Source organism: Cynocephalus volans, chromosome 5 (assembly GCF_027409185.1).
Source record: "Cynocephalus volans isolate mCynVol1 chromosome 5, mCynVol1.pri, whole genome shotgun sequence".
NCBI classification, from domain to species: domain Eukaryota; kingdom Metazoa; phylum Chordata; class Mammalia; order Dermoptera; family Cynocephalidae; genus Cynocephalus; species Cynocephalus volans.
The window spans coordinates 128,810,090-128,825,570 of record NC_084464.1 but is presented as its reverse complement, the minus strand read 5'-3'; the positions used below and the strand labels follow the sequence as shown (position 1 = coordinate 128,825,570).

The 15,481-nt window shown below is 35.6% G+C and overlaps 1 protein-coding gene across 6 annotated transcripts in view; it reads left to right on the top strand.

Moving 5' to 3' along the window:
• The window catches only part of PTPRK (protein tyrosine phosphatase receptor type K), a 558,957-nt gene extending 544,212 nt beyond the window's left edge, over positions 1-14,745 (top strand). For all 6 annotated transcript variants that reach the window (XM_063096107.1, XM_063096103.1, XM_063096106.1 and 3 more), the window contains 9 exons: positions 1,220-1,374; positions 3,424-3,559; positions 3,769-3,918; positions 4,824-4,997; positions 7,951-8,082; positions 8,222-8,347; positions 10,929-11,092; positions 11,615-11,750; positions 14,503-14,745. In XM_063096107.1, the coding sequence (XP_062952177.1) occupies positions 1,220-1,374; positions 3,424-3,559; positions 3,769-3,918; positions 4,824-4,997; positions 7,951-8,082; positions 8,222-8,347; positions 10,929-11,092; positions 11,615-11,750; positions 14,503-14,556 (1,227 nt within the window). In that variant the 3' untranslated portion in view covers positions 14,557-14,745. The remainder of the gene's footprint in view (positions 1-1,219; positions 1,375-3,423; positions 3,560-3,768; positions 3,919-4,823; positions 4,998-7,950; positions 8,083-8,221; positions 8,348-10,928; positions 11,093-11,614; positions 11,751-14,502) is intronic.
• Positions 14,746-15,481: the final 736 nt, after the last annotated feature.

Genomic DNA, 15,481 nt, shown 5'->3' with positions numbered 1-15,481 from the left:
ACTCTAATAAAAGGATTCATATAGAGGAGGTGAAGTAATTTTCTAAAATCTGGTCTTAAAACAATTTATGACCTACTTCACTAGAGTTGACTTGAAAAGTACAAAGAACGTGATTTTTTTCATTTGGGTGATTTCATGATTATGTTTATCATTGTGAAATTACAATTATTTGTTGAGCCCTGCTTTGGGTAGGGTTTGTGCTCGGAACTAAAGCTAGGAAGAATTGTAAGACATGATCACTGGTTTCCAACGTTTTGCTGATACTGGTCTGTATAAGATAAAATGTAAACAAACTGTCTTTCTCAGTTTGGTCCATTTATTTCATGTAACATTGCTACCTTTTCTGATTGAACAAGTGAGGTTGAGATTCCATAGTAGGTCATAGTAGAGTTAGAGTAGGGTTAGGGTTAGATTACAGTGGGATTTTTTTTTCTTTTGCTACAAATGTGAATTCTTAAAAGTGGATTCTGTAGTATTCCATCAATGCTTTCCAAGCTGTGCTACCCCAATCTACAGGATTCTTTTAACAAAAAGGAAGGAAAAGTCTCTGAAATGTGCATTTGTAGAGTTCTCTTTAATTAATCCAATAGGCGAAAAACACCACAATGGATGCTTCACTTCTTTTGTTTTGCATTTTTGTTACTATAAATAATACTCTGTGTGCTGAATTATTTCACAGACCTAAGAAAAATAGTTTTCCCCAAGAACAGTTTAGCTATATATTTTCACAAGCCAATCTAGAGTAGCACTGTCCTGGAAAATCCCTACATGCTGTGCTTCAAAAGCATTTTCAACATGGATAAGCAAGGCATTAAAATCTCTTTGTGAGATGAGAAGTTGGAAAGTTGCTTTTATACACCACTTGAGAACTCAATGCATTGGGTCAATAGGGCAGCATTTTAGCTTTCCCATTTCCTTCTTTTCACCTAATAATTTTATATGTTGTCATTTCCAATACGAAACAAGCTGTCAAGGTAAATAAAATTTACCTAGACTTAGAGAACCAAGCAAGACTTTGAATTTTCTTTCTTTAGCAAGTTGTCTAACAATAAAGTTTAGCTCTCTTGTTATGTTAGGCCAGTATCTGTTTTTAGAAAAGGCATGATCTTTGGTAAACTTTTTTCATTGTTTTCATAGTCAATCAGGTCTAGTATCTATTATTGTGTTCAATGGCTTTTTTTGAGTCCTTTTGAAAATGCTTCTTTCCATCTTTGCACAGAGGGGATACAATGAAATCCGTGAAGTTAAACAGTTCCATTTCACGGGCTGGCCTGACCATGGAGTGCCATACCATGCTACGGGGCTGCTTTCTTTTATTCGGCGAGTCAAGTTATCCAACCCTCCTAGTGCTGGCCCCATTGTCGTGCATTGCAGGTGCGTGGTGGTCCACATGGTGTTGACTTCATACGGTCAGCCTTTTTTTAGAGTATAAAGACAAGACTTTTAAGCACAAAAACTAGTTCCTGCTTACAAAGTTCTAGCTTGCGTGTATTACAGATAAGGTAAAACAGCAATAAAATAAAAGTTAGCTATGAGTAGGATATAAAATAGAAACTTAAGAAATACATACATTCATCCTAATGTTATATAGTGTTATCCACAATTACAAGTGTAGAAAGTCTGCCTTTTAGTGGCAACATCTGTGTTTTTGTTATTTTTATCACTTTTGCAAATCCCATATTGTATTGAATCGTAGATTGAAATAGAGATTTCTTGCCCATCTAGAAAATTCTCACTAGAATCCCAGCTTTTAAAGCTAAATTTGAGACACACAGAGGTACTAAATGGCCTAGATTGCAAGAATTTGTGCTGCAAAACAGCAGTTCAAAAAAATTTTTTTTGAAAAGCTGTCCCCATCAGAGGACCTTGAAAACTGCAAGTATTTGCCAAAAAACATGAGCATTATATCTAGACTCTCTTCTGATTAGAAACTTCTCTTAAAACAAGCATTCAGTGACACTAAAAGCAAATTACATGGCCTCATTTTGAGATGTGACTAGAAAAATAAGTACTGAATTTGAAAAGCTTTTCCTAAATGCTTCGCACCATTCTCAAATACTAATCCCTCCAAGCTACATAATAGGTTGTACTTAAGCATTTTTTTCTTCCTGAAGATCCAACCTATTCAGGATTTAAATGACCATGTATAAAAGGGGGGAAAAGCCAACAGAATGGAATAAAGGTAATGCATCCCATAAGATCAGATACTATGCACCCTGAAAAAAAATGTTCATTTCAATCCTTGTCAAGAAATCTGATGTACTCTTCAATTACTTTCCTGTCTCAAATGCTGGGAACAGTGATGGAGAAGATGGTAGAGAGAAAAAAGTAATAGAGATAGCCACTATCTTTTGCTTAAATTTCTAAAAGAACAGTGAGTTTAAAAGAAGTAACCAAATCTGGATTACAAAGAAATAATGTTACCAACCCATCTAAGCATTTAGAAAATCGTATAAATAGGTTTTCAATTCAGGGATTTCTTGATTTATCATAGAGGTTTACTTTCTTACGAATTACTTGCTTCAGCGGTGCTCTTAAGATTCTAAGATAATCTCTTGAAACAGAAGTGTACTTTTCCACTTACAGTTGGGCATCTCTGAGTTTATGGAAGAGAAGACTTTGACTACAAAATGAAATCCCCTCCCCCCCAAAAAAACCTTTATGTAGTTTGCTCCCTTGCTTCTGAACATAAAATTGAAGAACTATCCCAAGGGGTAAAATAATCAAAGTATATTATGATTCAGCTTTTGAATTAAGTGCAATAAAATAGTGGCTGTCTTTGTGTCCTGCTAAGAATCATATCCTACACCTAAAAACTTATTTTTATTTTCCCTTTAGATCACTATTCAAATATTGTTTCTACTGTTGGTCACCTCCTCACTGATAACATCATTTTTTCCCACTCTCACTGTTAACACTTCTCCTGAATGGTGGCTTCTCAGATTTCCCATTTAAAGGTTTTGGAATTAATGTTCTTTTGCCTTGGTATTTACAAGAGTCTCTCTGCGACAGTGGGCCAGCACCTTCTCACTGCTGCCAGAGGACCCACACAAGATGAGTAGGAAAGTATTGCAATTTGGAGTTAAATTCTTAAGCATGAATTCACCACTTGATCACTTCTGTGAGCTTGAAATTGTGTGTATTAAATTTACATAAAATGATTGTGAAAGAGGTATGGAACTTGAACAGTGTATATACATTTTTTTCAACTTGCAAATAACTTCAATTTTTAATGTACAGCAAAGCAGATACTCTGTACCTGAAGTTATCTGTACATTAACAAGTCTTTACGCATCATGTACAAATTATGTGTCTGGCACTTCGTTAAATCAATTTGATTCCTCCTGACAACAGAAAAGATCTTTTTTTAAGGTAACAAAGACAAGCATGCTTCTTAAATTCTTTACATTTAATTTTTTTCAGTGCTGGTGCTGGACGAACTGGCTGTTACATTGTGATTGACATCATGCTGGACATGGCTGAAAGAGAGGGTGTTGTTGACATCTATAACTGTGTCAAAGCCTTACGATCACGGCGTATCAACATGGTCCAGACAGAGGTATGCTGATTGACCCTTAGTGGACTTTTTCTTTTGTAAACAAAAGAGTAGATGTTTTTCACATATAATCAATATTAGCTTAGGCCATACAGGAAAATATTGATATTTTCATTAATATTTCCTTATTGAGAAAATATGTTCTCTACTTTGATGACAGGACAGTTTATTATTAAAATAGTATGAAATTTTCTTTTTCTTTCTTTTGATAGGAGCAGTACATTTTTATTCATGATGCCATTTTAGAAGCCTGCTTATGTGGAGAAACTGCCATACCTGTCTGTGAATTTAAAGCTGCATACTTTGATATGATTAGAATAGACTCTCAGACTAACTCTTCACATCTCAAAGATGAATTTCAGGTAGTGATTATTTCTAAGGCCTCTTTTATGACTTATTACAATTTGTTCTGGGTACTAATAATCCTTTCAAGGAAGATCTTTCAAGTCTAATTTATAACCTTTGACCCTTTTTAAAGTATAATCTAATACCTGTCCCTTTCATTAGATGTATTTTGGAGTCACTTATGTGTATTCATGAGCTTGTGTGTGCTGTATACTGAAGGGCAAATGAGTTCAGACTCAGGGAAGAATATGGGGAAAGGTATCATAAAAGTCAAATGTGGTGGTGATTTGTGTGGCATTTATAACCTTTTTTTCCCACGCTGTAGTATGGATTTTGACCCTCTGTGTCACTCACAGGGTGAGGAGATCAGCCACACTAATAATAATAGCTGAAGTTTGTACTAAACATTGTCTCTAAATAGCCCCAAAGGTTTCACTGCCCTTGAAACATCCCTGAAGGTCTGTGAAAATGAAGTCAGGGGTAGCTCTAGAAACCTGATGCTTTGATTCTTGGTGCAGTGCTCTTTCCAACACACCCTAGAATATCTCCAAGTATGGCATGACAAAATGTGATTACAGGTGGAACAGTTTCCAATTTTGGTGAAGGGTCATCATCATGGACTGCCCTGATTGTATTTTCTTGGGTTAGGCAATGCGTTTTGCTCGTAGCTGTGTTTTTTAGCTTTCCTTTTCTTTTCCTCTTAGGAAAAGGCATATTGAATAATATGTATCTTGTTTCTTTGTCACTTCCCAGGCTTCATTACCTTTAGCTACAAATTCTGTCAGCCCTGTCAGTGGCAAATGCCATTGCCTTGCACAAATCCTTCACTTTCTACTTGGCCTCCTAAATACTTGATGGATCTGTGTTATGCTCTCAAATGGATCACTATAGTCTTTTAACCTGGGTTCTCTTTTCTTTTTAGACTTTGAATTCAGTCACCCCTCGACTACAAGCTGAAGACTGCAGTATAGCATGCCTGCCAAGGAACCATGACAAGAACCGTTTCATGGACATGCTGCCACCTGACAGATGTCTGCCTTTTTTAATTACAGTTGATGGGGAGAGCAGTAACTACATCAATGCTGCTCTTATGGATGTAAGAGACTGCCCTCTTTGTTAGCGTAAAGTGCCATGAAAATCTATGTAATGCAACTGAACACTGGCTGGTTTTATTTTCTAGAGAGTTATTTTAGATTTCCCCTGCAGAGAGTCTTAGGAAGTATAAATTGTGTAGCTTTATTATAAATTTGGAGCTTGATTATCAATTATTATATTTGTACAGGAAATATTGCAGTTTATATATTTTATCTTAATTACATTAGGAAGAAAATTATGTCTTATTTATTTTGAATATAGTTAAGGAATGAAATTTTTAAAATCACAGAATGCCATATCTTACCAAAGTTGTGTTATTTTGGAAAATGTTTATCTCTAACATTTAATGTTCCGATAATTTATAGGTAACTTGTTTTATCGGCCATTAATTAATAAAGATTATATATAAACAACTAGGGAAGGCATGGACAATATCATGTTAACACATGTGTCATGATAAAAGAACCATCTTGCCCCTTTCCAGTCTTAATAAACTGTAGATGCTGCAGCATATACTCAATGTGTTAGCAACCCACAGACAGACAGAACAACATGGAAGTTGGTTTTAAATTATGTCTTTGGCCACTTTGGGAAGAAGGAAGAAAATGTATTCTCTCCCTTTGATGACAGAAAAGTTTTATAAAAATAGTATGAAATTTTCTTTTTCTTTCTTTTGACAGGTGCAGTACATTTTTATTTATGATGCCATTTTAGAAGCCTGGTTCATTTCTAGATTTTGCCCTTTCACCTATGAAACCATGGCAAGGAGAAATTAGATAACATGGTTCATTCCTTTCAGACTATAATGAGGCTTTCTAACTTGTTGCTTCTATTGTGTTTTCTAAAATTACCTTCTGCTAATTAGTAGCCTGGAAGCAGAAACTTAGAAAAGCCCCCATTCTATTTCTCTAAGACTAGTGTTAGCCATTTACTTTGCTTTTTTTTTTTTTTTCTACAGAGCAGAATAGTCTAAAGGTAAAATCAAATGCCAATGACAAGCTCCCATCCTTTCTGCGACCAGAGAATTGTCTAGCCATTAGTCACATTCACTGAAATCACATTGCATCCTAATCATAACTTTTCTTCTGATGTTAGTTGTCTGGAAAGGCAAATGTACTAAATACAGAGAAGATGCACCAGACTTTCATTTCTGAGTCTAGATTTGGAAGGAAAAAAAGGAAGAAGGAAAAGAGCAAATAATAATATTAGGGAAAGTATTGATGCCTTTGAATTTTTTGTCTTTGGCATTTGTCAATTTTTTTTTTTTTCATTTTCCAGGTAGTCTTCTATTCAGTATGAAGATTGAACCTTATATTCTACCTGTTCCTACTCTCTGCTTAATCCCCTGTGATTCAAGAAGGATATATTTCATAGTTTAAGTTGTCTGTGGATTTAGTAGTGTAGTTGAGCCTTCAGAAGAGTAAAGTTGGTTTGGTTTACAAGAACAAGGCTGTTGCTCAACCCCATCATTAGAGTTACATACTCTTTTGCCAGGCCTATGAAGATCCGTAGGTAAGGCCAAGGAGTCGGTGCTTTCAAAGCCTTGCATGTGCTCCTGCATTTAGAGAGGAAAGAAACAGGAAATCTTCAGTCTGCTTCCTTTTCATCTCCACCTCATGTATCTCCCCTCCCTATGACTCAAAAAATGAGTAAATAGCTATCAGCCTGCTTTCATGTACCTTCCCATGAAGCAGACATTTAACTGGAAGGAAAGCTTACTTCTCTCTTCTGATACTTTCTCATGAGCCTTCGTACCTTTCTCAGGAGGCCCAGCTGCAGGTGAAGGCTTGGTAAAGTTCGGAAGTAGCCAGGTGAATTGCCATCTACTCAGATTTATCCTGTGGTCTTCTGTGGAATGAATGTCATGGTTAGCAGCATTCCCCAAATGGTGGCAGCATCAGTGAAGTCCAAGGATCAGTATCTACACTGATGTTAAGACAGTTGAAGGACCTAAAGAGTAGTATGTGTGATAGAAATGAGTTAGAAGATCACTGACAGTTGTGTGTGCATTAGGGAAATTTATCCCAACAGCTGTCTCATTTTGTTTTACAATAATTAGTTTAAGTCATTACTACAATTATATATTTCTATTTTGGTGTAGAGCTTCCATCTGTAGAATAACATATTGCCAAGGCCAGATAAATATTGTCTTTACGCCCCCTCCCTCCGGAAAGAGATAATGTATTATGTCTTCATCTAGGAGCACTTGGAAAATGAGTCATCTCCCCTTTATGTGGGGCCAGGAAGTACATTGGTGTTACTCTTTGGCACTTGAGAATTTCAAGTGATTGAAACTATCATTCTGACCATTGTTATACATTAGAAATGCCCAGAAACCATGAGAAGTGTATTGCATACAAGATGTGTAGAGTGTGCTGGTAAATATACAAATAATATAAAAGCACAAGAGCTTGAGGTAGTTGTGGTTTTTCTTATTTGGAGTGGAGGAGAGTTAGTTTTGTATAAGCACACACACACACACACACACACACACACACACACACACACACACACACACACACGTACCCGATTGATTTGCCCTCACACACACACACACACCAGATTGATTTGCCCTCAGCCTCTCAGAGACTGATTTCCTTTGGAAAATTGAAACAGCCCACCTGGTACCTCATGGAGGTTCATAACCTCAAGAAGTTCTTTAGTTTCTTCTTTTGTATTTGTCTGCATTTACTTTTCTCAATGAATAAAAATTTAATTCTTGACTTGAACTCCTTTGGAACCATCAAAGTCTTCAGCAAATTGACTCATTACTAGTTCCAGTACATTCCAGTGGTCCAAATCTGTTACTCCCAATGGCTTAAGCAGCATTCTGGCTCCATCTCTGTGTGAAGCTATTACATCTTACTGGTCCTACATTGTGTATTGTATCTGTTTGTAGAACTAATCATCATTTTAAGTTCTTATGTTTCTCCATCTACCTTGTTTCTCCACAGAGCTACAGGCAACCAGCTGCTTTCATAGTCACACAATACCCTCTGCCAAACACTGTGAAAGACTTCTGGAGATTAGTGTATGATTACGGCTGCACCTCCATTGTGATGTTAAATGAAGTCGACTTGTCCCAGGTTGATGGCTATCAGTTGCTTTTGCGTGTTTATACACAAATTTAATAGAGTAATAAACTGCTAAAATTTGCTTTATACTTTCCTGATTAGAAAAAAATAATGCTCATTTTCTTTTTCTTTCAAAATGTTTATTACCTAGGGCTGCCCTCAGTACTGGCCAGAAGAAGGAATGCTCCGATATGGTCCTATCCAAGTGGAATGTATGTCTTGTTCAATGGATTGTGATGTAATCAACCGGATTTTTAGGATATGCAATCTAACAAGAGTAAGTCATTGTTGGGTCATTCGAACTGAGTTAATTCAGAACAGGTAGATCATAACCATGATGTTGTAATTCCTTTTAGACAACAGCAAGAGTAAAATTAGTGAGCATTACATAATTCATCCCAAAGCTAGTAATAATCTTATACTCAAGTACTAGAACAAAAACACATTCCAAATATAGGAAAGCAGAAATGCTGAAATCTAGATTTTCTGGTCAGTTACTACACTATCGTATTCCACCTGGAAATCTAGATTTAGATGTACTGGCTCAGTCAGTTTGATAGTCTGGACCTGGCCACTGAGTATATGTAAACTTATCTCAAGGATGACTGCATGTTTTATTAGTACTGACATCCAGCCCAGAAATGGCATGCAATTGAAATATAAGAACACAAGAATATAATAATGATAATGATAGAGAAGCTTTACCTCAGGAGAAGGGAATATGTCAGCTCAGCCATTAGAACAGGATTCCATGTGACTATTCCAAGTCCTGTGTACGAGAGAGAAACCCAGGCCTGAAGGAAAAAATAAATCACAGTCATCATTGATTCTCCTCCCAACTACAACATCATCTTCCTAAATGTCCCAACACATGGCTCTGCTGAGATCTAAAGGTAGAACCAGTGCTGCTACGATGGTGCCTTTCCCCAGCAGCAAAGTAGCAGCTGGGTCACTCAGGAGTCTCTCTTTCCCTGACTCTTCAAAAAAAACTGTTTAGATTATGTAACCAGATAGCAAGCAAAATTTGAAAAAAACACTGGTAACTTGCATGGAATTACACTCTTTTTAAAGGGAGAGATTGCTCTGTTTTTTAAAGCACCAGCTCTGTGTGTGTGAATTAGTTTAAGCGTGTGATTAGGACTGTCATGTTTCAGTGTTTTCTCATATCAAAATGACTATATGTATGTCTGGTTAGTAAGTCTATATGTATATAACCATGAGCAGGCAATAAAACTGTATCTAATTCTATTGCTCATTTCAGTGGAGAAAAAAGGATAACTTCAATCATGTCATAATATTCATGCATATCTTAGATGTTAATTTAAGTGGAATCTCATTATGTCTGCACATCTGCTGCATTATGGTTCTAGTAATATTTTAGCTAAAAAGCTGTAGCTGCTGAACTAAGAAAGTAAGGCTTGTTTGTTAATTGAACTGTTTATATGAAAAATATTCCTGGAATAGGAACTGAAATCTGTGTTATATTTTTTGTCAGCCTATTTATTTGTTTGTTTGTTTAACTTCCTCTATATTTGGTGTTCAGGTCCTTATTAGTGTATGATTTTTTTTTCTGTTCCCAGTCTCATTATTTAATATAATTCACTTCATCAAATATTTAGTATGCACCAACAATAAGTTGGGTGTTGTTCTATGTAGGGCCTGTGTCCTCCCAAAAGATGCATGAAGCTTTGCCGTATGAAACTTCAGATCTGATACCTTATGATACGGCTTACGCATGTATTGCATATTCTTCCTTATATTTTCATTTGAAGGTTTAAAGTTTTGATTCATTCTTTCAACAATACTACTCATTGGAAAGTATTATGCAAGGTTCTAGTGATACAGAGTTTAGGAAAAATAGGGATTTCCTTGTCCTTAAGGAATTTATATTTATCTGGGAAGACAGGATTTAAACAACTAATTGTGTAATCATCTATTTACAAGTATAATATATTTTACAGAGAAAAAGTACAGAGTATGGAGTGTTTAACTCAGTTATCTGACATAGCTGGGTGATCAGAGACTTCTATGAAATAGTGGTATTTAAGCCAAAATTAGAAGAATCACTAGGAGTTATTTGGGGGTGAGCTAACAAACCAGAGAACTTTCCCAAGACACACAAGTTTCAGTGTTAAGACCAGAATTGTCCTAGGCATACCTGGGACAAGTTGGTCAATCTATTTAGAATTAAGAAGGGCAAGCAAGAAGAAAGTGTTCAAAGCAAAGAGGACAGTATATGAAAAGTCCCCCAGGAAAAAGAGGTGACTTGATAAATGGATAAAAAGAAGGCCACTGTGTTTAGAACTTAAACAGTATGTTAAAGGGAAGGTTGGGGAAGTGGGTGAAGCCATAACATGTAAGGATTTTTAAGTCATGGCAGCTATCTGAATTTTATGCCAAGATTGCTTAAAAGCCATTAAAGCAGGGAATGACAAGATCATATTTGCATTTCAAAATAATCATGATGCCTATAGTAAGAAAGGATTGGAAGATCAAAGTTTATTCATGAAGATCAACTAGGAGTTAATTATCATAACTTGTGATTGGGAGTGCAATGATATCAATGGTGATAAAAAGAGAAGGAGATGAATTTGAAAGTTATTTAGGAAGTATAATCATAGGAATTGATTACTGGATATGGGATGTCAGGGAGAAGCAGGTAGAAAGGATGATTCCCATGTTTCTTGCTGCTTTAACTTAGAATGTTTCTGTACAGGAATGTATGTATATAGGACTGACATCAGCTAGACTCGATCCAATGTAAATTTCATTTGTATTGCAAGTTGTGTGCAACTTTTACTTCTTAGTAGAAATTCTAGTGCCAGCTTATTTACATAAAGATACTTTTCCCTCTACAGCCACAGGAAGGTTATCTGATGGTGCAGCAGTTTCAGTACCTAGGGTGGGCTTCTCATCGAGAAGTGCCTGGCTCCAAACGGTCATTTTTGAAACTGATACTGCAGGTGGAGAAATGGCAAGAGGAATGCGAGGAAGGCGAAGGCCGGACGATCATCCACTGCTTGTGAGTAGGGCAGCCCGGCCTGGCCGATCAGGGGCCTTGGTGCTCATTTCCTCATCAGCCTTTGCATTTTCCATGTTAAAGAAACTCACATCTTAAAGATCTCCCATAGATATTACTTTAAAACATTTTTTCTGTCTCATGATTCTATAACTAACTACTAACTTTAATTTGTGCATTTTCTAAATCTTATTATATAGTTGTTATATAATTTAAACTCTTTTGAACACTATGAACAACTTCCCCGATTAACAGTTTACAAATATATTGGAATCTCAAGGTATCTAGGCTGCAGCAACTTATACCTATAGTGTATTCCTGAGTGTAAGCTGCTGAGCTTCTCTCATCCTCAAGTCTTTTCCTCTCTGTCCTGTACACATACATGCATGTGTGTGAAACAAAATTAAGACACAAATGGAAAAAAATGTAAAAGATAATGTTTTCTTTTCTCAAACATATACAGTGGTGTGACCTGTGGTCTCCCAAAGATGCTATCTAAAATGCCTTTGTTTTCTTTGCTTTCAGAAATGGTGGCGGGCGAAGTGGCATGTTCTGTGCTATCGGCATTGTTGTTGAAATGGTGAAACGGCAAAATGTTGTTGACGTTTTCCATGCGGTAAAGACACTAAGGAACAGCAAGCCAAACATGGTGGAAGCCCCGGTGAGTCACAGAATCTTAGACTTGGAGGGATCCTAGAGATGATTTAGTCATATACCTTACTGATTTGACTTCATACACACTTAGGGAATCAGATATGAAAATGGGTAGTTGTAGGGACTTTCCTGTCTTATTGATAGATTGCTAAGCATCCGTCTCTACTCACATAAACTTACTTACGTATCACAGAAACTCCTAAATGAGGAAGAAAACTATTTGCATTTAATTTGAGGAATTTATAGGATTTTGTTGTTGTGATAGCCAGTAAATATCTGCTGCAATAAACTTTGGTAAATGGTTCTATAGTAAGAACAAATCCTGTTATCAAGGCTGTATTCTCATTTATTTTTATTTCTTAAAGCATATTGAATTAACTGGTAAAACATTCATCAGGGATATATTCATAGTTTCCATCAGCACTCAGTATTTTTAAAGGGCAACTGAAATTTATTTTCAGCTTTATCCATAATTCATTTTCTGATCAAATGATTAATTGTTAAAACTGTTGTCATTGATAGATTTTATCTTTTAACAACAGTAAAGTGCAGTTCATGTGATGCTACTTGAGTTTGCCAGGGCTCATAGGATCAGAACACAGTTTATGAAGAGCTGACTTGTATATGTGTCCAAAAGTTCGTGTGGGTGAAGTTGTATGCAGAGTAAGAAAGTTAAACTTTAACACATTTTACTTCTAAAGAGATGTTTGTGGGTTACACATGTGTCTGGTGTGATAAGGTTGGGAACAGCTGTGTAGTTTATGCTCACTGAAAAGTAAATCAGAAAAACCAAGGCATCATTGTTGCTTGCCCTACATTTATCAAGATCATCAGATAACTAAAATGAGCAATTCAATAAACCTTTAAAGTGTTTTCACCACTTCCTGCTCATGGATTGCTCACACAAGAGGTGCGTTGCTTCCTGAGACAAAATCTGAAGACTTACGTTTGTGCTGTTTCACTTTTACGAGTGGTAGCAGACTCCTACCCTTTCGGCAAGTCCCCTCAACCCCTCAACTCCACCTCCTCTCTCCAGGTGACTGCAGTTGTCTGGACAAGATGACGTTGGTTTTGACTAGGTGCTAGCAAAGGAAATGGAGATAGGGAGATGGATTTGAGGTATTTTTGAGGTAGAGCTTTCAGATCTTTTTACAAAATGGATGTGTAGTGTTATGTCTTTAAACTTTTTGCCGTTTGAAAATATCTTGATGTAAACCCTGCCTCCACCTCTCAGACCAAACCTTTTTAAAATCAGCAGTAGAGTCACCCCTGGCTTCAGAATCCAACTTCTACCTCCTAATTTAACTCTGATTTCCCACCTTTTCTAAAACAAAACAAAACAAAAACAAAAAAAAAAACCTGGTTATATCCTGCTGTTCTAGAACCCTCCAAAGAATTACTATTTTCCTTTATGTTCATGTCCTGTGTATCCTGACTCAATACCTCACTCTCTGATTTGCTTTAATCATAGTTAATGGTTATTTCAGTGTGCTGTGGAGTTGAGCTGACAAGTTTGGTAAGGAAATTTAGAGTGTAAACAAAATCACTAGAGACTGCTTAAGGAAATAAAACTGTTTCCAAGCTCTTTTTGGTTCTCTAGATGCACTTGCCAAGGTGGTAGGCTAATTTAAATCATATCTACTTGGTAATTAGGGTAGGAATGATGACCTCTTGGGGAAAGTTTTATTACTCTAGTATATTGCTGGAGAAGACATGTGGAAGTTCTCATTAGAAGTAACATGCGTTTTAGATTGTTCTCCAGTTCAGCCTGAATTTTACCCACATGGACTAAGTTGAGAAGTTTTTAATGAGTTACATATTTTAAGTCATTATTTATAATACATTTCTGAAATTTTCTAAATTCTTGATATGGGAGCAAGCCTATAGATGGACTTAAAGGAAAAGCAATTTTAATTCGAAAATTTTATTGCCAACCGTAAAGGAAGCAGAAATAAATTTTCAGGTATAAATAGGCTCAAAAAATTAAGAACCACCACCATTCTTGAATAATTTGCTTAAATACTCTGATGGACAAAAACTGTCAAAAATTAAGAAATTAAAGTTGCAGTTTAAAATGATTAGCTTTTTTTTTTTTTTAACTCCTAAGGAAATAATTTGAAATGTGGGGAGAAATATTTGTACATATTCATTGTAGCAATATAGAATAGAAAAAAAAAAAAGCAACTAATAGTCGCACAATCCGTATGTTAGGTTTTTATGTAGAATTAAAAGAGATGTTAAATAACATGGGAAAAGACACATAACATTAAGCAAAAGAAAGTAGAATATAAAACTATATTCTGAAATATATGTAGTTATGTTTATTCTGAGATAATTATTATTTCAACCATGCAATAAAAAGGACTAAAGCAAACTAAGGCAATATTTTAACAATTGCTGTTGATAATAGAATTACAGCTCTTTTTCCTGATTCTTTATATTTTTTCTGTGCTGGAAATATTTCTGTGATGATCCAGTATTATAATCAGATTAAAAATGCTAGATATTTTTTAAAAATTTTGAGAAACCATGTGACAAAAATAAAATGTGTTTTTAACATCAAGTTCCTTTTTCTTAAACAGAGATCATTTGACTTAAGAGTAAATATGTATACCCAGGTATTAACCTTATATAGAGAAAAAATAATTTGCAGTTCTCGAATAATGTGGATTGACTGGCAAGTATTCATTTGGTAGCTGTTATTTACCATAAGTCTTTTTCTCAACTTTTCTCAACCTTTTGGTTTTAACGTCTTACAGGAGCAGTATCGTTTCTGCTATGATGTAGCTTTGGAGTATCTGGAGTCATCTTAGTTGGGTGAGACTTTTTAAAATGCATCCAAACAGAAACCTGTTCATCTGTCGAGCCAGCAGCTGTCGTACCTGTTACACCAGTGCAGAAAGATTTTAATGTGGGGGGTGGGAGACTTTTACATTTGAGAGGTGAAAGTATTTTTCTTATGAAGTTGTGTATCTTAATAAAAAGGACTTAACGAGTTTCTATTACTGTATTAAAGCATCAACATTTCGTGCCACATAAATTATATTTAATAAGAACCAGATTCATATGAGAACATGTCAGTGTCTGTACAGTGAATACGCAGCCTTTTCTCTCCTGGTTTCAGTAGAACAGCCACCACATGTTGCATGAGTTGTTACTTTCTATGTGGGATTTTTCTCCCTTTTTAAAAATAAAAGCTGTCGAATCTTTAAGGGAAGAAGAAAAGAAAAGCTGTGCAAATTCATAGTAAAGTTCATTTTTTATATGTTTCAAGTGCAGCAGATCTCTATATAAATATATAAATATATATAACTGGCTTATTTTCTTTGAATGTGCAATGATGGCTGGATCATTTAAAGTTCTTTTTAGAAAATAACATAAGCCAAAGACTCAAGTGTAAATATGTCTATATGGAGAAAGCACATTATATTTATTGGTTACTTACATTCCTTTTTTGATGGCTGAAATACTACCACCACACAATCTTTTTTTTTTTTCCCTGAAGAAAGCTTTTTCTTTAGCTAAAATCAATTGTAAACGATTTTTGTAGATTATTTTTTGTATGTTTTAGTGTAAGTAGAGGATAAACTTTTTATTCATAAACCAGGAAGCAATGTTCTTTATAGTGATTCTCTTGTATACATGCTTGTGAATTAAATTTATGTAAAACACCTTGGCATTTGGGTCTTCTAATATAGGACCAAATGAAGACATTTTGCTGAAAATGCATAGTTTTTC